Source organism: Zingiber officinale, chromosome 2A (genome assembly GCF_018446385.1).
Source record: "Zingiber officinale cultivar Zhangliang chromosome 2A, Zo_v1.1, whole genome shotgun sequence".
In the NCBI taxonomy this organism is placed as follows: domain Eukaryota; kingdom Viridiplantae; phylum Streptophyta; class Magnoliopsida; order Zingiberales; family Zingiberaceae; genus Zingiber; species Zingiber officinale.
Genome location: NC_055988.1, coordinates 125986712 through 126012155, shown reverse-complemented (window position 1 = coordinate 126012155; position 25444 = coordinate 125986712). Strand labels below are relative to the sequence as shown.

The window sequence follows — 25444 nt, the reverse complement described above, 5'->3', positions numbered from 1 at the left end:
TGAGTTAATCTTAACATGAGCGCCTAACAGACTCTTTTTAGTTAATCTATTCATTCGTTCTTATCTTATATGCCCTAGTCTAGTATACAAAATTTCATCATTAATATCAGCATCACTAGTAAGAACAATGTTCGAAAAATAATCATTATTTCTATAATTATTATTTGGTTCTACATCATGAACCATGAAACCATTTGTTACATAACCATACCTAATTAACATAAAGTTAATCCGAAGTTCCACACAACAACTATAAAAGTTTACACAATAATATAAATCAAGAAAACTAGTAATTGAAATCAAATTCCGTCGAATCCCAGGAGCATGCAAGACATCATGTAGAAACAAGGTATGTCGACCATGTATTGAGTTTGCAAGTGTCAATTCCTTTGACTTCAATCCTTGTATTATTTCCTATGTTTATCCATTTGTTGCCAGCTGATACCCGATGATACTCCACATATGTAGCTCGATCATGAGATACATGGTTCGTTGCTCCTGAATCTATAATCCACAAAGGATAAGAATCAGCAAACAACACTGAACTTGCAACATAATGCTCATGAAAAGAAGATAAACATGGAGCTACCTTTTTTGGCACAATATAAGCTTGAGCAAAATGACCCTTCCTGCCACAGTTATAGCAAGTTAGCTTGCTCTTAGGTTTTTATCCATATTGCTTTCCTTTCTTCCTGATTTGGACTTGCCTAGCAACAACACCAATTTCTTTTCCCTTTTCCTTTCCTCTCTTAAACCATATTTTCTTATTCTTGGAACTAGAACCTTCAGCTACAAAAGCTTAACCAGAAATCCTTGATAATTCTATTCTCTCCGCCTCAAGTTCTACATGACGTAAGACATCAGTGAAAGTCTTGATACTTTCGTTGTGTGTAAGGTTCTGTTTCATCATGTCCCAAGAATCAGGAAGGAAATGAATTACTGTTTGAACCTGTTGTTCATCAGTCAACTCATGACCACCAGTTTTAAGCTCTCAAATCATATTAGTCATTTCTCTTAGATGTTGGGCCATGGTAACATTCAAGTGCTTGTTATAACTGTTAAACTTAATTGTTAGCTGATGAAGCTTACTAAGACTTATTTCACTGTACTTCTCTCTAAGGGCTACCTAGACAACATGATGTTGGATCCTTTGACGACCGACTAGGGGGGTGAATAGCATGCACAACAAAAATACAAAAGTACCTTTCTCGACTTTATAGTTTAACAATAATCAACATTTGCATAAAAGAAATAAGAAACTAAAAAGGAAGAGGCACAACGGGGTTTACTTGGTTACAACCTGGGAGGTTGTTAATCCAACGAAGTTAAAACCTCACTAAACTCTCCTTCAGGCGGAGAAACCTCTTTACAATAATTATAGCACGAGATCAAAAAGCTAAATCGAAAGAGAAATGATTACAAGTGTTCTGTTTTAGCTTTTGGGACTAGGGCTGTATTTATAGTCCTAGTTGAGGCGCTTGAAAGGGCTCTAGGCGCCTAGGGGGATAAACTTTTATCCCCGTCACAACTGAATGTGCCACGTCACGTTCCGGATAAAATCTTGCTCTAGGTGCCTGGAGTCTGGGCGCCAAGATTCAGAAAGTTAACATTATGTTGACTTTCTGTCCCGACCTTCCACTCTGGTTTTGCTCGCATTAGTCCGGGTCTTCTGCTCCGGCTCTGCTCGCTTGGGTGATTTCAGCCATTCGAAATAAGGCTCACTCAAACCTATTTTTTCGACTTTCGAGCAAACTTCTGCCTCGGCTTCTCGTCCCCCGAAAATGTCGTGCGCCTCATTCTCGTTCGCCCGCATACTTTTCTGCAGCACCTCGTACCTCAGACGCACCAAGCCCGTCGGCTCTCTCCTATGCCATCCTTCTCGTTAGCTGCGTCTTTTGCTCGATTTCTTGTGCTCCTAAGTTCCTGCACACTTAGACACAGAGGTTAAATACCAACAGGACCTAACTTTACTTGGTTAATTATATTGAAACTACCACGGGGTACTTACAATATCTCTCTTTTTGATGTGAGTAAACCCCAAGTTAAGTTAGGGTAAAACCATAAAAAACTAACAGTTATAAAATAAGATTTTTACAAGTACAAAAATTAAAAATTGTACTATCCTCCCCCTAGACTTAATCTTTACTACTCTCCCTTTTGATTACATTAAAAATGGGGCACATTAAAAAATTCTACTTAACAACAATAAAAAGTCTAAGAGACAATTAAAAAAAAAATTAAAGTTTAAGCTTCAAGTTTTTTTTAATATATTTAAGGCAGAAGAGAAAGAAAATTTCATATAAAGTTGAAATTATCGTTAAAAAATTTTCAAAAAAAAAATAACATTTAGAAAATTTTAATATTTGAAAATTTTCTTACAATTAAGTGATAAAGTTCTTGAAAAAAATTAACTTTTAAATAATTTCTAATAAATTTTTTTGACAAACAATTGAAAGCGTTTTAACAACTAATTGCTTAACATTTAGTCAATTAAATACTTATTTCAATAATTGACTTCTAGGCTGTGACTAGGCACTAGGGATTCTCGAATATTGGAGCAACAACCACTTTCTAAACAAAGCCTTTTAAAGAAATTAAATATTTAACTTTCTGTCTGAAAGCAAAAAAAATAATTAATCTAAATATGATTTTGAAATTCAAAATATGTTCCTTCTTACAGGATTAATAAGAAATTTCTTAGGAATGTATTTCTATGATACTTTCCTAATTTGACCCTTATGGTATTTAAAATACCAGTTTAAACTATTATTTCTCCTAATATTTTGATTATTTGAGCATGCATGATTTTTTAAATATTTTATTTCTATTTTTAATTTGTCATTTCCTATTTTTATTTTCTTGAAGTCTTCTAATCGACAAGATATAGCTAAGATTGATTTTAACTCTTTATTTTTTTTTCTAACTTATAGTAATTCTTCGATAATATTTTTACAAACTAAAATAACTTGTTAGGAGGAAGAGATCGTACTTGATTTACATTATCGATCTCGTAATCTGAAGCTCCCCCAGAAGTGCTGCTTTCTTCCGATGTCGCTCCCCCTTCATCGATGCTCATTTTGGGCGAGCTTGCTTCATCTTCGTCTTCTTTGTGACTTGCCACTAGCGCAAGTCCGGCAAGGGCTTCTATCTCCGATTCAGACAACGTTTCGTCCAGCGTCACTTTTAGATTATACTTAATCTGGACTGATTTCTTGTTCTTCTCCTTGTTCTTCAATTTAGGGCAGTTGTTTTTCACGTGCCCTTCTTTATTTCAGTGGTAGCATCTTATCTTTTTTTTCCTTTTATTACCCTACACTTTATTAAATTTATTAGTTTTAAATAATTTTTAAAATTTTCTTACCATGAGTGTCATTTCATTGTTATCGAGAGAAGATTCAAAATCTCGTTCGTCCGTTGTTGCCTTTAAGTCAATGTTGTGCTTTGGCTCCTTCTTCAGATTTGCACATCTTGTTTCATGGACTTCAAATGTTAAAAATAATTCTTCTAAAGTACTTAATTATAATCCTTAGATATATAATAAGCATCTACTAATGATGTCCATTCAGTAGTCCTAGGAAATGCATTAAGTGTGTACCTTAGTAAATCTCGATTGCTTACATTTTCTCTGAAATTTGTGAGTCCAGTGATGAGTTCCTTCATTCTTGAGTGAATATGTCCAGTAATTTCTCTTTCTTCTAATTTGATGTTGCTGATTTGGTTCCTAAGCAGATCCCATCTCGCGAGTTTTGCCTTCGAGAGGTCCCTTCATGTAGTTCTAGGAATTTCTCCCAGAGCTCCTTGGCTGACTCGTAGGCTCAGATCCGGTTGACTTCTTGTGGCGGTAAGACACTCAACAGATGGAACTTTGCTTTGTCGTTTGCCACGAAGTCGGCTTACTCCTTCTTCATCCATTGATATTTTTCTTTACCCCCAGGTGTTACAAAACCATATTTCATTATTAAAAGTAAATCGAAATCTGTCTTAAAGAGTACCTCCATCTTTTTTTTCCAGCTCGCGAATTCCCCCTCGAACTTCGGTGCGTAGATGCTCGATCCGGCCATCTAGTGTGCTTTGTTCAGTGCTTAGTCCTCCTGAAGCGAACTGGCTCTGATACCACTTGTTGGACCCTTTAGCGACCGACAGAGGGGGGTGAATAGCTTGCACAATAAAAACACAAAAATACCCTTCTCGAATTTATAGCTTAACAATAATCAACACTTACATAAAAGAAATAAGAAACTAAAAACGAAGAGGCACAACGGGGTTTACTTGGTGACAATCGGGGAAGTTGTTAATCCAAGGAAGTTAAAAGCTCACTAAACTCTCCTTCAGGCGGAGAAGCCTCCAAGGAAGTTGTTAATCTTTCTCGCTAGCTACGTCTTTCACTCGACTTCTTGTACTTTTAAGTTCCTGCACACTTAGACACAGGGGTTAAATACCAAAAGGACCTAACTTTACTTGGTTGATCACATCAAAACTACCACAAGGTACTTACACATGAGCCGATGGTAATGGCTCACACTCAAATACTAGGTCATCTACCATTAAGCTAATCAATATTGCCTTAGTAGTGGAGTCCTTTTTCCATGCATTATAGACATCAAAATCACATTTGTACTGTGCTATAGAACCATCGGTAGGTTCTTCCATGAACTGATTTATAACCTCTAGAACTTCTTATTCTTCAAGAACGTATTATATCTTGAGGTGCTATATTTTATAATTATCCCCATATAATTTCTCTCCTTTATTGAGTTCAGTTATGATGTTCTTAGTTGTCATAATCTACAATAAATAAACACATTATTTAGTAATTTAGTATATTTCACATGTATATAATTTATGATTGACTCAATGTTAATTTGAATTGGTTTACAAAATTAAGTAACAACTATATTTTCACTCATCATTTTTATAATCTAATCTAACTAATATTGATCAATACTATTATACACATCTTATCAAATGAACTAATCATTAAGTAAACAAATCATGAAATAAACTTATTATTTAAATGAACTATTCGTTCTATTAAGACGATTAACACACAATATTCCTTTATACAGTTTGTTAATGCATAATATAACTTTCATTAAAATAACATTGTTTATACATAACAACAATTTCTATTACATGATTTTATTAATATGAGCTTAATACTATACATACATAGTGATAGTAATAACAATTGAATTCTACTTTGATTGATAAGCTAACCCTACTCCCACTAGGACTAACATTAGTAGTTGTATTTGATAGGATATACTACTTCTACTAAGAAAGATACTAGCACAATAGTAATCATCACAAGTCCTATCTTTCTAGGTTTACCTTAGATAATCTTAGGTAAATCAATTTTAGGATTCTCTAATTGGTTCATATTAAAATCCTCCTCTTGATCCACATTTGAGATCTTTCTCGAACTCTTCTGGATCCTCCTCAGACTCTTTAGGATCTTCTTTTGGGAACTCATGGTGAAATGATTTCACACAAAATTCTGCATATGAGATACGCTCTTCAAACTGTCCCCATATATGGTGTGCTATCACCTTTGGATTCCTCGACAGTGAATAAATCAAAACTCAAATCCTGTAATTGTTGAGGATGGAAAATTCTTCTTGCTCGAGCTTCTAAAACAGTTGATCGAGTCGTCCAATGTATCCCTTGAGTTCGTATACTGGATCATACTTAATCTCCTCTTGTAACTCATTCCATCGCACATTGCGATGGGTCATCAAAACACCGTACTTCATTATTTTTCTGCCGTGCCCTATTTCCCATGGTAAATATGGTGGACGACCGATTGCCGACTTTTCAACGTGATTGTCGAATGTCGACCCTCTGGCCACAGACATCGATCGCATGCCACCTTGGGTAGTCGTTGGTGTCCTCGACAGTCTCGGCGCCGACAAAACTTCACAGAGCAATACTGACAATTATTTCGACATCAAACACAGATATTCATCATGATTTTTACAATCTATGCTAATCTAAACTGTGATACCATTGTAGCATCATGTTCTAAAGCATGAAATGAAATCAAATATAAACACTTACGTCGATGGATAACATCCTTTTAGTGTACACAAGTAATGCATATAACATCCAAGTTATAGAAGGATCGGATCGACAGTAATTACCTTACGTTATTGTCGCAGCAATAATTTCATGAAGGCGAGCTTGGCGAGAAGTGTTTCAAGCACAAGGTAACGCCAATATAATGGTATCAATTAGTAAATAGCTATTATAATATTTCAACAGTGTTCTATTAACTGTTATACGCTATAGTAACTATATAGAGACACAACTGCTACACTGTAACAACTGGTCGTAACTGTTACACTCTCATTAGAAATAAGAAACAACGTTTTAGTAGCTATGTTGTTACAATACTGTGACTGACTGCTATAATAGCATTGAAAGTAAATAAGTTTTTTTTTTTTTGGAAAAATAATATCCTTTGATACGATTGGGATGCCGTTTTAAATTAAACCTAAGAAAAAAATATTTTAAAATCATAAACTTATACAATTGAATTACTCAATCAAGTTTATAAAATTTAATAAATAAAATAAATTATCAAAAGATCAAAATTTACCTCTCTGAGCAGTCTGATCCCTTACACTGACTGACCTGCTCCTGGATTGCTTTGCCGATCATTAGCATTTTAAGGAAGAACATATCTATTGGTCATTTTTTATTTATGAAAAAGTCTATTTATTGTTTAAAATACTTTTTTCGTCTAATACGATTGGCTCCACCTATTTTAATCCAATTAGCAATTTATTATAAGTATTTTTAGACAAAAGTATTTAGATAATTTTAAAGATATAGAATTTGTGTTATATGAACATTATTACACCCTAATAATTTTTTTATTTTGTTTATATTTTTTACTATAATTTTTTGCCAAAAATTCTTTAAGTCCATTTTTTTTAAAATTTTATTTTAAGATTTATATATTATTAACAAGGATACTAATTGTGGGCCTATCAAATGGACCTTATGACTGTGATTAGGTTTATTTGGATTAAAAATCGGATTTAATTTAGATCTATTTACAAATTTAATTAAAATTGAACTAAATTTGATTTAGGTTAGGTTGACCCGGTTTAGTAGTCGTATTTCTGCTCGGGTTCAGTGGAGTTTTTAGCTAAAAGGAGTTATTTAAACCGCTCCGGTTTTTATCCGATCCCGACCTTTCGTTCCCCCTTCTCTCCCTCGTGCCCACTTCCTTCCCTCCTGAGCGGCGCCGGATCGTTATCCGATCGGTCGCGCGAACGATCCTCTGGCAAGCGGCGGTGCTTGTTCCTCTTCTGAATTTTAGCAGTGTCTCACCGAGACACGATTGGGAAAGCGGAGGTACTTTTAAAATTTTTTTGGGGCTGTGTATAAGTCTCTCGATTTTATCTATTTCGTCATCAATTGAGCAATTATACTCGATATCGAATGGAACGAGATCAATTCTTGGCGATAAAGAGCATTTTGGTGTGTTAGGAGGAGGAGATGGAGAAAAATGTTCAGAGAACGGATAAGAAGCTGAAGATCGCAATAATCCACCCTGATCTTGGAATTGGTTTGTGTGTTTTTCGCCCTACTAGGAATTTTCCTTTCTTCAGAAGAAAAACTATAAAAATGCTCTCTTGCAGCATTCAAAGTTAACTTGGTTTGCATAAACCAGTTGCAATCTTCATTTGCTATATTTGTTAATTCTTATGCATTTAATTATCTACGAACATAAGGGATTGATTTTCAATCTTCATCTTAAGACGTAAAAAACTTATGATAACTTAAGAGATTATCAAAAGTCAAGTTAAAGGTATTATTCTATAGACATCAAGTCAGTTGGTGCTCTTATCGTGCCTATTATATATCCACTTAGCAAAAATTTTAACTCTGCTTATGGAAAAGCCAATAAGAGAAGAAATGAATGAGATTTAAGAATATATGAAAGGGTACTCTAAATGTAAATGATAACCTTGGAAAGATTCTATTATAGCAAAAGGTGATTACGCTCGCCCTAGGCGTCTCTCACAGCCCCTTCCTAGGTTATGTGAAAGGAGGTAAATTATGGGGTCAGCTTATAGCTGATCGCCAAGTTGGTTAGGGGTGGGAGGGGTTTTTTCCCCAAACCTTGGAAAGATTCTAGCTTCAAATAAAGGAATTATGTACTATAGTAAATCTAATTAATTTAGCATGACTCTACTAGGTTTTGATAAGCAAGTAAAACTGACAGCACTTACATCTAAAGATCCCATCACATTTGACTTATTAAGAGTCCATAAAGAACACTGTTAATAGCATTCTAATCTGTTTGTAGGTGGTGCTGAAAGATTGATTGTTGATGCGGCTGTTCAACTAGCATCTCACGGGCATAATGTCCACCTTTTTACTTCACATCATGACAAGAATAGATGTTTTGAGGAGACTCTTGCTGGTGAGTCTATAGTGGGTTTACCAATCATGCTGCAATATTTAGAAACCATTAACAATTGAGTGTTTCAATTCCAAGTTGAATTAGATACTTCTCAATTGTCAGATTGCAAATTTTCTACTCATTATCAACTTTCTAAATGACATATTTAAAGGAACCATGGATCGACAGGTTCTGGTTCTTTAGCTAATTCTATGATGCAATTATCAATCTCTTCTTACTTCTCTAGAGGGTGAATAGTGTTGATAAGTGCAAACAATAATGGATGCTGGGCCAATTCATTTTGCCACCGTATATATCAGATGACATTCAACTTATATTCTGTCCATCCGCAAAATGACTTGAGCATTTATTTAGTTTTGGTTTCTTCAGTCAAACGCCGAATCAAGTAATGAATTACTGATTCTAATCTTGGTATCACCATCTGTTCAGGTCCCTTTTCTGTTCATGTACATGGTGATTTCCTACCTCGCCATATTTTCTACCGGTTCCATGCTTTATGTGCTTATCTTCGATGTATTTTTGTTGCACTTTGTGCTCTTCTATTGTGGCCCTCATTCGACATTATACTGGCGGACCAGGTTTCTGTTGTAATTCCTTTGCTGAAACTAAAACGCTCAGCTAAGGTATATTTCTTAATTTTATGATTGAAGGGATTGTAATCATTATGAAATCTGTGTAATGTATCTTATAAATTCTTTTCCAGATATTATTCTACTGCCACTTTCCAGATTTGTTGTTAGCACAACATACAACTATGCTTAGGAGGTTATATCGTAGACCAATTGACATGATAGAAGAAGCAACTACTGGTTTGTCCTTGCTTTTTGTTTATAAATGTTCTTCTATGCCTTTTTAGCACAAGAAAACACAGTTATCTACATGCACGTGCACACGCCATATGTATATTCTTGTGCTGTCGTGTAAGAGAAATTATGATATTTACAGGTATGGCGGATCTAGTCTTAGTGAACAGTAAATTCACTGCATCTGTTTTTGCCAAAACCTTCTGCCGTCTCCATTCAAGAGGAATTCGTCCTGCTGTCCTCTATCCAGCAGTCAATGTGCAACAGTTTGAAGGGCCTTGCGCTTATACGTAAGTACGTAACTGACATTCTCCTGTATAACTTGTTATCTACAATGATTAAAATACAATTCTAGTTTCTTTGGGTCATTAATTTCTTTGTCTGCATGATGTTTGCTAAGTCTGACTGATTTTAAATTTCTATGCATTATTCAGGTTGAATTTCCTTTCAGTCAACCGCTTTGAGAAGAAAAAGAACCTTGAATTAGCAATATCGGCATTTGCATTGCTTCAGTCAATTGGAAATGGACTTCCTAGTCCTGCTAAAGCCACCTTAACCATTGCTGGTGAGTATGCAGTTCTGCTGCTATTATTATTACTTTTTGTCTACTTTTCGTGGCTAGTAACCATGTCAATCAATTTAATGTTTGGCATCCATCTTTTAGATGCCACCACTTGGCTTGATGTGATACAGAGCCTAAGCTTATATGAAAATGTGCTCGACATGACGAGCATGAGTAGAATCTCTGTGTTTCATGTGCATAGTATACACGTGGACAAACAATTCATTTGGTGTGGCCATAGAAGAAAAGTTGGTCTTGCATATTATGCTTGCTGGCATACCTCCAACATGGAATGACATTACTCTAAGGGTGTGTTTGGTTCAAGTTATCATGTATAACCTTGGTTATGTGATTACCAAGTAATCACATAACAAGGTTATGAGGAATAAAACATAACCTAATTTTATTTGGTTCAACCTAAGTAATGTAACGAAAACTTGTTTTAATGTATAACCCAGTTTAATATTTTATTGTATTACCCTTAGTTATACAACATAGGGTAGAAGGATAGAAAGATTTGTAAAGATTGCAAAGTCATCCCTGGAGAAAGCTTAACTACCTAACATAGGGTAGTAGTGTTAGATATACGCCTCAAACATAGTATCAATAGAAAGAAAATATATACAATTCCTAAAATTAAGTGGTGGAAGTTAAATGATGGAAAGAAAATATATTTAAGGAGAAGGTAGAAGTACAAGCATTAGGTGAAATATGTGATGACTCTAATACAACATGGGATAAGATGGTATCAAAGTTGAAAATAGTAGCTAAGAGTGTAAGGGACATGCACCACTAAGTAAAAAATCTTGGTGGTGGAATGAGAAAGTACAAGAGAAAGTGAAGGAAAAACGAATAGCTTATAAGAAATTATATATTTGTAAGAACGAGGGAAACTTTAAAAAATATACAATAGCCAAGATAGAAGCTAAAAAAGTAGTGAGTGAAGCAAAAAATGAAACTTTTGAACGGTTATATCGAAAATTGGATTCAAAAGAAGGGGAAAGAGACATTTATAGAATAGCTAAAGTGAGAGAATGGAAAACAAGAGATCTTAGCCAAATAAAATGTATTAAAGATGAATGTAATAGGGTATTAGTAAATGATGGAGAAATAAAAGAGCGGTGGAAGAGGTATTTTCATCAACTTTTTAATGAAAGTTTAGGTGATCAACTTAACTTAGGTAATTTAATTAGGTCAAATGAGCATAGAAATTTTATTTTTTATCGTAGAATTCAAACATCAGAAGTAAAGCAAACTTTAAATGAGATGCACAATGGAAAAGCCGTTGGACCAGATGAAATTCCGATAGAGGTATGGAAGTGCTTAGGGAAACAAGGTATTGAATGACTTACAAAATTATTTAACATGATATTGAAAACGAAAAGAATGTCTGATTAATGGAGGATAAGTACTCTAGTTCCCTTATATAAGAACAAGGGAGACATACAAAATTGTGCAAACTATAGGGGTATTAAACTAATGATTCATATTATGAAACTTTGGGAAAAAGTAATAGAAAAAAGATTAAGGAAGGAGACCACAGTGATAGAAAATCAATTTGGGTTCATGCCTGGAAGGTCGACAATAGAAGCTATACATCTCCTTAGACAATTAATTGAAAAATATCGGGAGCAAAAACAAGATCTACACATAGTATTCATTGACTTAGAAAAAGCTTATGATAGAGTCCCAAGAGAAATTATATGGAGAATTTTAGAAAAGAGAGGTGTTAGCGTAACATATATTGAACTAATTAAGGATATGTATGAGGATGTAACGACTAGAGTAAAGATTTCAGGCGGAGTAACTGAAGCATTTCCAATAAAGATAGGGTTACATCAAGGATCAGCCCTAAGCCCCTATCGTTTTACACTAATTATGGACGAACTCACTGCGCACATTCAAGACACAGTACCGTGGTGCATGTTGTTTGCAGATGATATTATTTTGGTAGATGAGACACGTGAAGGAGTAAATGCTAAGCTAGAATCTTGGAGGGAAACACTAGAAGGGAAAGGTTTTAAGCTTAGTAGATTAAAGACAGAATATATGGAATTTAAGTTTAGCAATATTAGAAGTAATGAAACAGAACCGAGAGATTTAAATATTTAGGATCATTTTTATAAAATGATGGAGGGATTGAGAGAGACGTCTTACATAGAATACAAGCAGGATGGGTGAAATGGAGGGGAGCGTCAGGTGTTTTATGTGACCGTAAAGTATCTCTTAAACTTAAAGGTAAGTTCTATAAAACCGCTGTTAGACCTGCTATGTTATATGGAGCTGAATATTGGGCTATGACTCGAGCACATGAGCATAAAATGAGAGTTGCAGAGATGAGGATGTTAAGGTGGATATGTGGACATACGAAGATGGACAAAATAAGGAATGAGAGCATTAGAGAGAAAATCGGAGTTATATCTATTGAGGACAAACTCCGAGAGACACGTTTAAGATGGTACGGACATGTACTTAGACGACCAATAAATGCTCCAGTTAGGCGATGTGAAACTATGATAAACATGCATATCAAACGAGTAAGAGGAAGACCAAAAAAGACTTGGTTAGCAACAATAAAATAAGATAAAATTTATTTAAATATAGATGATGATATAATAGGAGATAGAGCTCAATGGCGTAAAAGGATTCATACAGCCGGGGGCATAGCCACCTTAAGGAGAGGCGCACCCCCTCCCCCTCTCACATTTTATTAAAAAATAATATATATATATATATATATATATATATATATATATATATATATATATATACTTTGAGTAGTTAATTCATCACCATTCAATGTCGAAAATTAAAATTGATCACATATTTGGAAAGTTCTTGATCTAAGTTATCCATTGGTACCACTTCTACGACGAAATATCACGATTTGAAATGTTAAGTATTAAATTTTAAAAATAAAAAAAATAATAATAAACGGATGAACTAAATCGTATGGAACAAAATAAGGAAGCTAAATTAAAATTGAATCGAGTTTGAACTAAATTCAACGAGTAGATATGGAGATAAGTATTATGTTGGTTCAAATTGGAATTGATTTGAAGTTGAGTTATGACCGAACCAAGTTTAATGTTTAAACGAGTTTAAATGATTTAAAAAGAATTAGGATATTTTGGACGAAACCTTTCATTTTTTTTCTCTCCCTCTTCTTTCTATACATGTTACATCCTAACTGTACCGTATGCCACCCCTTCGCCCATTCCTCTCTTTTATTTTTTTTCCCTCTTCTTCCTCGTTTGCTTCTTCTCCTTCTCTTCTCCAACATTAGAAAACCTACAATTTTTTCCTCTCCTCTTCTAAAACACAAGAGCTTTTTTCTTCTCCTTTCTCTTCTCCAGCAAGGAAGAAATGTAACACCAGTTGTTGCCCTCTTCTAGCAACAAGATCAATTGCAGCCATCAACCCCCCTATCTTCTTCCTCTTTTGGTATTTTTTAGGATTTTATTGGCATGACAAAATAGTCATGTCTTATCTTACCTTGCTCTCTTTGTGTTATTGTTGAGCTCACCAAAACTAATCAAGGTTGCTAACAAAGAAAGTAAAGTTCTCCTTTTTTTTACTTCTTCCCCTCTATTTTATCTTCTCTATTTTTCTCAAAATCAATGATCTTCCAAGAGTTGTAAGTTATTCCTTCCTCATTTCATGAATTTTTGAAAATTGCCCCTCCTAATCGAAAATCCTGGCTACGCCCCTACATACAGCCGACCCCACCTAGTGAGAAAAGGCTGGGTTGTTATTGTTGTTGTACCCTTAGTTATAAAACCAACCATACATTTTTCTTTTTTTCTTTTTACTTTCTTTATAATGTCTTTTTTACATTTTTTTTCTTTTGAAAAATACAACTTTATTTTTTTATATAAAATATCATATATTTTCTTTTTTATTTAATTTTTATAATTTAAAATAAAATTTTCATTATAAAAAATTTTAGGGTATTTTTTGGTTAAAAATTTTCGTTTACTCCAGAATTAAGAAAAATCTCATTTTTCCAAAATTTTCCGATTCTGGGTTGCATGTCCCTTTTGCTGACGTATCGAACATGAATTATTACTCGGGAATTGCCGATTACCTAAACCAAACAGGGTTTTCGTTGATAACCTTGGATAACCAATGTTATCAAGGATAATCCCCAACCAAACATACCTTAAGCGTGTCAATCAGTTGTGCCTGTAATAGACATAGTCTGAATCCTCTTTAACTAGTGTGCCAAGCACAACCTAGACCAATTGAACACTAGCCCAACACAATCCTGGGAATGGTTGGCGTGAGCCCTACCCAGCTTGACTCATTGGGCCATCACAGCTAATAATAAATTTTTTTGGTGGAATAATAATAGAACAGTTTAAAAATGTAAATCTAATTAATTTTGTTAGACATGTTGAATCTGCAAGGTATTTTTCTAAATGACCATTGTATCTCTTGATTTTTAAGATTTGGGAATCATTTGGAGCTAGGTGTAAGTTTAAGAGGGCTTGAGTTTGTTTTTTCTGTGGAAAATTGTTCTGTGCGTGCTTGGCCAAATTTCACCCTTTGACATATCGATTTGCCTTTGGTTCGGTACAACTCGCTAGGGTCTGATGTCGTACAGGATCTATAATCTCAATAAGCGAAGCCTAGCATCGGTAGGGCTGTAAACGAGCCGAACTGAGCCGAACAGTAAGAGGCTCGAGCTCGGGCTCGGTTCGTTATCCCTAAGCTCGAGCTCGGCTTGAGTTTGATTCGAGCTTTAGTTCTTAAGCTCGAGCTCCGCTCGTAATAAAATTAAATAGCTCGAGTTCGGCTCGAGCTTGACTCATAAAAAGCTTGTTTAAAAATTAAACGAGCTTACTTCGAGCTTGTTTAAGATAATTAGCTATAATAATTAATAATACATTATTATATATATATATAAACAAGCCTCTTAACAAATACGTTTGCGAGCCTCTTAACGAACACGTTCGTGAGCTCACGAACCAAATACTGTTAAGCTTGAGCTCAGCTCGATAATATTTTTGAGTTCGAAATCAGGCTCGAGCTTGACTCATTAACTTAATCGAACGAACTTTTGTTTTGAACCGAGATCCGAATAGCTCGCGAGCGACTTGTCTCGTTTACATCTCTAAGCATCGGCCTATAATTGGACGATCAGGTATGAAATGACCCATTTGTTAGCGGGTTGTATATGCTTGTGCTGTGCAAACAGGCAGCATGACATGATTGACAACCCTACATTTTACTTTAATTCTATTTTACATATGAAAAAATTGGTTGAATTTTAATATATTGAGGTGTATTTTTCAGTACCTATACTCTATGGTTAGACCAAAGTACCAATTCCTATGATGCCTAGATTCGATGATTAAGTAAGCATCTAGTTTGTTTTCCCTTAAGTGAATTTTGTGGCCTATCACCTCAAGGGGCTCACTGTGAACTTGTCCTGTTAAGCTATATTCAGTATTTTGTTTTCTTAGGTTCTATGCTTATCAAATTCCAGTGTTCTGGCCAATAAGATTGCTCTTAACGAACCTCCGCAGACACAATTCTCGGACAGTAGCCTTCTCAGTTGGGAAGGACACTCAAGTTTCTGCATTCATCAGTTGAGATAAAATTGCCACCTAATGCATGATCCCTAAGCTTCTTTGGTACAAAGGGAACTTTTATGTATTGATCTGATTTTTCATTTGTTTTCGGTGGACTCCTAAGCTATCTGATCACTTGTTTTCTGTCTCAACTAAACAAGCATGCAAAGCTCTGAAACTTATCATGGGAAGTAATGTTTTCAAATGATAATTTCTTCATCACAGGTGGTTATGATAAACGCCTGAAAGAGAATGTTGAGTATCTGGATGAATTAAGGGGATTGGCGGAGGAGGAGGGAATATCTGAACAAGTAAAATTTGTTACTTCGTGCTCAACAGCAGAAAGAAATGAACTACTTTCACAATGCATTGCTGTTTTATACACGCCAAAGGTAACATTTGCCAACTTCATTAAGGAGTCCATATCATCTTAAGATTAATGATATTGGCTAGGTTTTCATGTCTTCCAGCCATTTAATGTTCCTCTTTTTCATCAAGTGACTAGCTAAAAGTTCAATCTAATGATACTATAAAGTTATTTCTTAGCAGTTCACAATTCCTCTGAATTCCTCTTGTTTATTTAGTAACAAATCCATTTCTATCTATATCTAGGATGAACATTTTGGTATCGTACCACTGGAAGCAATGGCGGCAAAGAAACCTGTAATTGCATGCAACAGCGGGGGACCTTTGGAGACCATCAAACACGAAGTAACAGGGTTTCTTTGTGAACCCACTCCTTTTGAATTTGCACAGGCTATGTCGAAGCTCTTGAGCGACTCCGAGACTGCAGCAAGGATGGGTGAAGAGGCAAGGAATCATGTAACGAAGAAGTTTTCGACGGAGACCTTTGGCGAGCAGCTAAATCACTATGTCCTCGACATTCACCACCATAGAATCGAGTAGAGAGCTTTTCGATCCATCTAGTTAAAAACCACTTTGGACAATTGTCTTTCATTTCCTGAGGAACATTCTTTTGATCATATTTCTGCAATCATAAATTGATAACTATAAGCAATCTTTCCCCCTAACGATCTAATTAACCAGCAGGTTATTCATCAGGAAACAATTCATCCTTCAATGAAGGAGCAATCCACTGGATCTGAATATTTGTTATTTCCCAGAGTTCATTCTCAGCTTGTACCAGCACCTCCTTCTCTTTCATTTCTACTATCATCTTCTTCAGCAGCGCCGGCACGATCTCCGGCAGGATGCCGACGTGATCTCCGAGGTCCTCCTTCATGCAAGTGTCCATCCTCCTGAGCATACCCAGCCAAAACGTCCTGAACCCAGGGCTCTGCGACAGCGGTACCAAGAACTGCAAGAACACCTCCACCAGCAACTCCATGGCCAGCTTGAGAGTTCCCTCCATGCTCCTCATTTCCCTCTCCGAGTTCTCCCTCCGCGAGTACTCCAGCATCTTCTCATGCAGGTCATCTGCCATGGCGAAGATCACCAAGTTGAAGCAGGAAAAGCAAGTCACCGACGCAAAGTCCAGCCCCTGTGCCGCTACAAAGCATTTCCCGAGCTCCAAAATTGCTTGGTTCCGGATCTCCTCGCGTCGCACTAAGCTCGTCTTCCTCAGCGCCTCCACGAGCTTCATGAACAGATTAGCAGCAAGGTTGCTCCCTCCCTTTTGAGGCTCCTCGAATGAATTACTACCACTGCTGCTGCTTCCCGGATCCGAGTAGCCGGAGTTGTGCCACTGGACCAGCAAGTTCACTGTCTCAGCCATTAAACTCAGAATCTTGGAGCTCTTCTCCAGCGGGCTGATCTTTAGCGTAGCTAATCCAAAGGCAGCCTCAATGCAGAATGCGTAATTGTGCCGATTGATATTGGTTCCTTCGCTCATCAGCTTGATCAAAGCTTCAACTCCTTGATCGAACGTCTCCGGATGTCTCCCAGAGACGTTGAGGAGATGGAACAATGTCTTCCAGCCGAAGATCGTCTGCACATTTTTGCCATTCTCATTGAGGATCACGATAGTGGAATCCATGATGCTCTCGCAGCAAGTGTCCAATATCTCCTTATCGAGCTTCCACATCAGGTTTATCGACTTGAAGATGAGCTCTTCTGGAGCTTTGTCCAGGCGAGACGGCAGTGAGGTGAGCTTGATTGCGATCTTGAACAGCGCGGTGATCGCCTTCTCAGCGAATGGGCAGGGGGAGAAGAGGGGGAACTGCGAGACGATGGCAAAGCTCTCGTGTAATTGGGGCCAAAAGGAGGCGAATCTGTGGATGTTGACGAGAGCAATGGTGACCAGAAGATCCCAACAGAAGGTGACGATCTCTTCTTCTTCGACGGGGGTGCTGAACTTTTGTCCCTTGCCGGCAGCTGCGAAGATCAGAGCCCGTCCCAGATTCTGCAGAGACTCGTCCGGGAACTTGTTGCTCTTAGTGAATATGTCGCCGATCTGACACTGCTGGATGATCTTCAAGTTGTTCTCAAACTCGCTGCCGAAGTTCAGCATGGTGTCGTTGTTGTCCAATGACAGGAACTGCGAGAACCGGCCAATGAATCCCGAGACAGATTGTTTGCTGTTCGCCCCGCGGTGGGACGCCGGGAAGATGACGCCGGACTCTCCCCTGTTCGAGCTGGTTCTGGAGTCTGGAGCTGGGGCGTTGTCCGGCTCGATCAAGGACTGAGGCAGCAGCTTCAGCCTCTTCAGTTTCAGCAGGCAGTCGATCATGTTCTTCCACGCTCCGCGGATTGAATCCCCGAACTTGTTGGCTATGGTGAAGAGTGCCAGCGTCGCCATTCGTGGCTTCACCTCGTTGCTGAACGTGAGCAGCGTCTCCTCCACGGTGGCGTACGGATTCAAGATGCCGGTGAACTTGCAAAAGCAGGAGAGGAGCTGGTCGAGAACATCTTCCAGCCCATATCGCGCGATCCTTGCGATTGATATCAGCCCTTCGAGGCTCTCATGGAGTAGCTCCTCGTCGTCGGCTTGCTCGAAAATGGCGATGAGCGTGGCCACCGCCGGGCCTGAGATGACCACAAATGCTTCCCTGCTCAGCTTGTGCTTGTAGTCGCACTGGATGAATGGCTCAACCACTCTTGATGATTTGATCAGATCGTTCCATTGTGCAGAGCTAAGCTCCACCGGCGATCCACCAGTCCCTGAGAGCTTGATTTCATGGGTGCTGATCGAATGGAACAGTTCAGAGAGGTACTCCCTCGGGAGATCCATTCCTCCATTGATGGCCCTGTTGTTCCTTATGAAGTCCTCCTCTGTCATCTTCTTCTTCACCTGCGGATTGTGCTGGTCGGTGTTGAGCATGATCAAGGAGTAGGACAGGATCAACACTGCATCCTTGCTCGCGAAGGCACCCAAGGAGTTCTGCTCGTAGAATTGGTCTGCGAAGGCTTCAATGATTCTGTGAATCTTCTGCGACTCTCCCGGCAGCCTGAACGTCTCGAGGTAGCTTCGCAGGGCCGTGTCGAGAAGAACACGCTCGAAATGGAAGGTGCCGGTGAACTCCTTGAGCACCTGAATGTTGAAGTCATCGGGATCACCAAGGAAGTCCCCAATGCTGTTCTTGTCCAGGCCCGGAGTGTAGCGGAAGAAGTAAGCGAAGCTCGTCGGATCAGGTGGGTTGGGGACGAGATTCGCAATCTTCAGAAAATCGATTCCTTTTTTGTCATCTCTGTTGTAGTGGTTCGCGGCGATCATGATCTTCTTTTTCTTCATCTTCCTCATCCTCATAAACTCTACCCACGAGTCCGAGTTCACGGAGCTACTCTCCCCGCTCTTTGTGAGCCAGAACGGCTTGTAGTCACCGGCGTCGATGTTGTAGGCCTCGCGAGCGGGGATGTGATCGACCTCGATGTTGTCGGCGATGGTGCTGATCAAGGCGACGAGGCCTTCAAAAGCTTGAGTCTGCATCGTCGACATGGGGGAGGGGGCGGGGAATGCGATCTTGCAGAGCAGCTTCCCCAATTCCTCGAACACGTTGTGCCTCATCGGATCGCAGTCGTAGTTCACGTACGTTTCGATCACGAAGTTGGGCTGGTGGCAGAAACCGGCGATGCCTTCCACGGCGACTTCTTGAAGGTGAACGCCGCTGCTTCCGTCGGCGATCCGCGAGAGTACGTACGTGAAGAATGCTTCGAGTTGCAATCGAAGGCACCTGCAAAATCGATCTTTTGTTTGATTCTTTCGGTTGGATTTTGAATCGAGTTAATTTACCTTCGGAGGAAGTTGTAGAGGTGCAAAACTGTGCTGCAGATCATGGAGAGGACGAGAGGGCTGGAATGGGTCGAGTAATGAATCAGGTGGTGGAAGAGATCGTCTTGGACGATTCCGAGAATCTTGGGGTGCTTTCCGATGGCGTCACCGCCCAATTCGATGGCGGAGTTGATCAGGACGAGGGCGAAGAGCTGGACGTCCTCGTCGTAGCTGATGGATCCGATTCCGTCGGAGACGTCGACAACTACCTCGCCGACGTTCAGCAAGGAGCAGAGGAATTGGAAGATGTCGATCATGCAACGCGCGCCGTAGGTGGAGGCTGGGGCCAGCGGGTCGTCGTCGGCGACGTCCAACCTGACGTCGGGGAGGCGCACAAATATGGCCTGGACGAGCTCTTGCATGGCGTGGCGGGCGCTCCGCTGGAGGAGGTCACCGCGCTGGGCGGACTGCTGCACCACCTGGAAGCAGGTGTTGACGACGCAGCAGACGGCGTGGTCGGAGAGGAGGACGGCTGCTCGGGTGCGGAGGGCGGCGGTGAGCACCTGGAGGACGCGCATGAGGACGGCGTCCTCAGCGGCGGGGTCGGTGTGCTCCAGGCGGCAGTTGGTGATGGCGAAGACGACGGAGTGGATGGCGTCGCGGGCGCCGGGGGTGTGCTCGTCGAACACGTCGTGCTTCAGAATCTTGAGGACGGCGGAGAGGGCGACGCCGGTTGCGGCGGCCGGGACGTCGTCACTCTGGATCACGTCCAGGAAGGGGGACAGATAGAGGGAGGGATCGGTGGCGCGCCACTCGCCCCACTGCCGAGGGTGGAAGAGGAGGGAGCGGAGAGACTTGAGGGAGTGGACGAGGTGCGGGTTGGCGGCATCGTCGGGTGCGCCGGCGAGGTTGTCTACGAGAGGGTGGCGGATGACGGCGAGAACGGCGCCCACCTCCGCGTTGAGCATGCACGATATGGCGATCTCCCGGCGCCGCGGTGGTCGGCCGGTCTTGTCCATGGCGACGGTGGCAGTGGCGAGGAGGAGGAGGTGGTGCTGGTGGTGGTTGCTTGGCCATGGCCGCGGACAGACCACCTAAATGAGGGTGAGAAGGAAGTAGTCTCTTTGTGTGGCTCTGCGATGAATTCTATTTTTAGAAAAAATCAAAATATTTTGACCGACTAAAATCTGTTTTATTAGATCTCGAGTTTTTGACCATTTCCGTTATTTAGTTTTTAAAATACGTTCAAACTTTAATATATATATATATATATATATATATATATATATATATATATATATATTAATTTGATTTTAAACTTCTAATAAATAATTATAACGACAAAATAATCAACATGAATGTTGTCAACCGTTACTAACACTTATTAGAATTTAAGTAATTGTAAGAAGTAACACGAAGTTCTGTAAAATGTGGGGTTAAACTTTTCATAGGGTATATCATATGTCTATAGTATTCAAACCATTCATAATGTTGGGCCATTTATTATAATCCATCTGAGTTTTCTGAATTTATTTTACTTGCTGGTGAGAAATTTTTAAGGGGTTAACTATATATACATATAGACTTACACATGCTCTCCGACTCACTGTCTACATTGCATTTTCATGATTGAAACAACTCTGGATGCTTGGAATTACTCGGGTGCCTGAGTTATTCCAGGTGCTCGCATACGTGGCGTTGCCAGCAAGATTTCTTTGCAAAAATATATTCCTTTTATTCTCTCTCCCCTTCCGCCTTCTATTCAAAACGACAGGCAAATGTATTTTCCCAAATCTAAATTTCCCTCACACTCCCTCTCCCTCTGCCTCTCACCTCTTCCTTCGTCGTTCTCTTCCGTCGTAGCGCGCTCCTACCGACCAACTAAAAGTAAAGGCACTGCAAGCTACTCGGACAACTTACAATTGCATGCTTGTTCTTGAGCTGACTAGAAGCTCAGGAAACTGCCACCGAATACATAACCGACGTTGGTTTGCTTAGCACCCCTCTTCATTCTCCATCGTAAGCCATTCCACTCCACTGTCTGTTTTTTAGCTATGTATAATAATTTTTAGCTCTGTTATATCCTACAACGCACAAACCCTAACTGCTTTCTTACCAGTTTTTGTTTATATAATTTGTAGAGAACTTCCCAAACATCAATTCATAACTAATGGTAATTCGTTTCATTTTAAGTTGTAATTCCTGACTGTAATTCGTTTCATAACTAATGATCCTAATATATATTAGAAGGAAGGATTTATGCTACAATGTACAAAGCTGACGCCTGCAGCCACTCCCCACATATGTTGTCTTTATTGGACGTATAGTAGCTATAATGTTGTAGCAACTACTTGGAATGTTAGCTTCTATAGCATTGTAGCAGTTACTTGGAATGTTAGCTGCTATAGTGTTGTAGTAGCTATTTCAAGGCTAGCTACTACAGCGTTGTAGCAGCTACTTGAAATATTAATTGCTACAACAGTATAACAGCTACTTCGACGGCTAGCTTCTATAATGTTGTAGCAGCTACTTGGAATGTTAACTGCTACAATGGTATAGTAGCTACTTCGACGGCTAGCTGCTACAATGTTGTAGCAGCTACTTGGAATGTTAACTGCTACAATGGTGTAATAGCTACTTGGAATGTTAACTACTATAACGGTGTAGCAGCTACTTCGACCCCTAGCTACTACAACATTGTAGCAGCTATTCGATAGGTAGCTACTATAACGTTGTAACAACTACTTGGAATGTTAATTACTAAAACGGTGTAGCAATTACTTCAACACCTAGCTGTTACAATATTGTAGCAGCTATTTAAAATGTTACTACTATAACGGTATAGCAGCTACTTCGACACCTTGCTGCTACAACGTTGTAGCAGCTAATTTCATAATGTAGGCTGCTACAACATTGTAGCAGTTACTTTGATGGTTAGCTACTACAATGTTGTAGTAGCTACGTTGATAGATAACTGCTATAACGCTGTAGCAGCTACTTCGATGGTTAGCTGCTACATCGTTATAGCAGCTACTTCGACGGATAACTATTACATAGCAGTTACTTGAAATGTTAATTGCTACAACTGTATAGTAGCTAATTCCACAATGTAGAATGCTATCCACCTACAATAGCTGCTCCATGTTATAACTGTAACGACCCAAATTTCCTCATTTTGATCTCCAAAATAATTCAAAAATATTTTGAAATGCTATAGAAAAATTATAGAGATTTTTAGAAATTTTTAGAGTATTTTTACGTAATTTTTGGAGGTCGTTTAGTATATTTACAAAAAGAAAGAAGTTTTGACCAAAAATATTGAAGGTGAGACTCGAACCCAAGACCTCCGGCCGAACCTGACCCAACCGGACACAGCCAACCAACTGAGCTACACGTGGTTTGTTAATAAGTATGAAGCGAGTTATATATAAAGTATAGTTATAATGGAAACCCTAGATTTTTTAAAAGGGAGCTGAAGTGTTTCCCGAACCCGAAACCTATTCCCTTTCTTTTCTCTCGCGCGCGACGGCGCTGTGCTTGGGCGAAGGAGACGACGAAGCTAGGGTTTCCTCCCTCCGGCGGCCGACGAGGGCTTCCTTCCGGCGGACCTTGTTAATTGAGACTCTCTCGTCGAGGAGGACCCGTGGGCGCGACGAAGAGCTGCGATTTCGAATCTTGCCGAATCCTAGCCGCCCCTCCCTCTCGGTCGTAAGTCCAAGCAATCAAGTGTAAGTCACTTACTCACCTGCGGTAAGGGTAGCTCTCGAATTCTTGCTTCTTTTAGCTATTTTCTTTGATATATGCCGCTGGAAGGGTGCTTTGTGTTGCTGCCGTGAGTTTTCATTAGGGATACAAGAGGAGAATTTGTTTAGGTTTTGATTGTGGTTTAGGGCTTACTGCCGTGAGATTGCAAAGGAAGAGGGAAAGGGTTTTTGATTGGATTAGATTCTGAACTCTGCTTATTCTTGTGTTCCGAATTTGTTCTGTTTTGTTCTGAAGTTTGCTGCCATGTTGTTCCCTTTTTGGTTAGGGTTCTGTTTTATTGAAATTTTAGTAGCATGCGTTCTTGGTTTCCTTTCTTTTAAGTTCTGTAGTAGCAAGAATTAGTATCCTGTTGCTAGATATGGGATTTGATTTTGAAACGAAACAAGCTTTATATAGGTTCTAAGTTTCCAACAGGTTTAGTTTGGTTTGTGTTAGGAAAGGGGCACCAACAGTCCCATTTTCCTGTGGTATTTGTAGTAGTTAAGAATAGCTTCAATTGTAGCAGAGAACAACCTCATTCTTTGTGCATTTCTGCAGACAAGAACAACTCCATTTGGAGTTTAGAACAACCCCCTTTGGAGCTTATTTCAGTCCAAGTTTTCTTTGTGTTCACTGCAGAAACATACAACTCTATTAGAGTATAGGACAACCTTTCTTTTTGATAATTCAGCAAGTTTATTTTTTAAAGTTTCAATTCAGCAAATTGATTTCTTAAGGTTCAATTCAGCAAAATTGATTCCTTTTGTTACAAATTCAGCAGGTTAGTTAATCTAGTTTTGTTCCAACAAGTTTACATAGATTTTAAGCTTCAGCAGGTTTTAGTTTTGGTTGTGCTATGTTTTTGACACAAGTTTTCTTTGTGTTCACTGCAGAAAAGTACAGCTCTATTAGAGTATAGGACAACCTTTCTTTTTGATAATTCAGCAAGTTTATTTTTTAAAGTTTCAATTCAGCAAGTTGATTTCTTAAGGTTCAATTCAGCAAAATTGATTCCTTTTGTTACAAATTCAGCAGGTTAGTTAATCTAGTTTTGTTCCAACAAGTTTACATAGATTTTAAGCTTCAGCAGGTTTTAGTTTTGGTTGTGCTATGTTTTTGACATGAACAACCAAGTCTTAAGAGAATTCGGCAGATTTTTCTAAGCTAGTATGCAGATTTTTCTAAACTTTGTATGCAGAATTTTTAGTGCAGATTTGGTTTAGTTCTTTAGCAAATGCAGATTTCATTTATGCTATTAGTAGAGCAAGAGCTGTACTTCTCATTTGTTATTGGAATAACATGAGCAGATTTATTCAAGTGAGCATTTATATTCATTCAAGTGGAAGTAGGCGTGAACAGATTCATTCAAGTGTGCATTTATATATTCATTCAGTTCCTTTGCTATTTAGATTTAGTAAATAACATGAACATGTGCAGATTTAGATTTCTAGTTCCTTTGCTATTGGAATAACATGAGCAGATTTCTAGTTTCTTATGTTATTTGATGTGCATGATGTTGGAGTGTATACTGAAAGCCTAAGCTTTGTAAACATTCATTATGAATAAAGAATCACATTTGATCTAATTATCTACATTTGTTTGTAGTTGTTCATTTAATTTATATTGTAGATAACATAGTATGTGGTGTCACATACAGAAGATGATGTTATCAGTACCTTATAAATTATAAACAGTAGCTCACGACCAGAATGGAAAGGAACAAACCATTAGAAGGTCGTAGTGTAATTAAGTATTAGTTTATCTTGACTATATAATTACACTAGTACACTCAGAGTGTATTGAGTAGGACCATTTGAGGTCGTTCCTTTTATACTGACTTTATAAAGGAACAAAGACCTCAATTATTATGGAAGTGTGTGCTCTTAATCCTAATATAATAACAAGCACATATGTTTGATATTTATTTCTTTAATTTATCAATGGGTGAGATTTAGTTCGATGAATCAATAAACCCGATAAATTGGGAAATGGTATCACTCATAGTGTGTGTTGTTGATTATAGAAGGAAACTGTGTCCTAGTGATACTAGGTTGATAATGTCCTCAAGAGGAGCTCATAAAGATTGTCATGTTAAACCCTGCAGGTGGACTTAGTCCGACATGATAATAAGGTTGAGTGGTACTACTCTTGGAC

At 38.7% G+C, this 25444-nt stretch overlaps 2 protein-coding genes across 2 annotated transcripts; one reads left to right on the top strand and one right to left on the bottom strand.

The window, feature by feature from the left end:
- Nucleotides 1-7192: 7192 nt before the first annotated feature.
- Nucleotides 7193-16410, top strand: LOC122042231 (alpha-1,3/1,6-mannosyltransferase ALG2-like). Its single transcript, XM_042602241.1, has 9 exons — nt 7193-7362; nt 7498-7576; nt 8321-8437; nt 8867-9060; nt 9141-9246; nt 9383-9530; nt 9675-9805; nt 15604-15770; nt 15991-16410. Exons 2-9 carry the CDS (start codon nt 7507-7509, stop codon nt 16282-16284), a joined length of 1227 nt encoding a protein of 408 aa, XP_042458175.1. The 5' UTR covers nt 7193-7362; nt 7498-7506; the 3' UTR covers nt 16285-16410.
- A 19-nt stretch (nt 16411-16429) lies between these two features.
- LOC122043976 (ARF guanine-nucleotide exchange factor GNL2-like) lies at nt 16430-20565 on the bottom strand. Its single transcript, XM_042604530.1, has 2 exons — nt 19568-20565; nt 16430-19508 (listed from the first exon to the last, which is right to left on the bottom strand). Exons 1-2 carry the CDS (start codon nt 20563-20565, stop codon nt 16430-16432), a joined length of 4077 nt encoding a protein of 1358 aa, XP_042460464.1.
- Nucleotides 20566-25444: the final 4879 nt, after the last annotated feature.

Coding starts and splice junctions, on each gene's coding strand:
- LOC122042231 (XM_042602241.1), top strand. CDS start 7,507: ATGGAGAAAAATGTTCAGAGAACGGATAAGAAGCTGAAGATCGCAATA. Junction 7,577..8,320: donor CCACCCTGATCTTGGAATTG/GTTTGTGTGTTT, acceptor ATCTGTTTGTAG/GTGGTGCTGAAAGATTGATT. Junction 8,438..8,866: donor TTTTGAGGAGACTCTTGCTG/GTGAGTCTATAG, acceptor CCATCTGTTCAG/GTCCCTTTTCTGTTCATGTA.
- LOC122043976 (XM_042604530.1), bottom strand. CDS start 20,565: ATGGACAAGACCGGCCGACCACCGCGGCGCCGGGAGATCGCCATATCG. Junction 19,509..19,567: donor CTCTACAACTTCCTCCGAAG/GTAAATTAACTC, acceptor TCGATTTTGCAG/GTGCCTTCGATTGCAACTCG.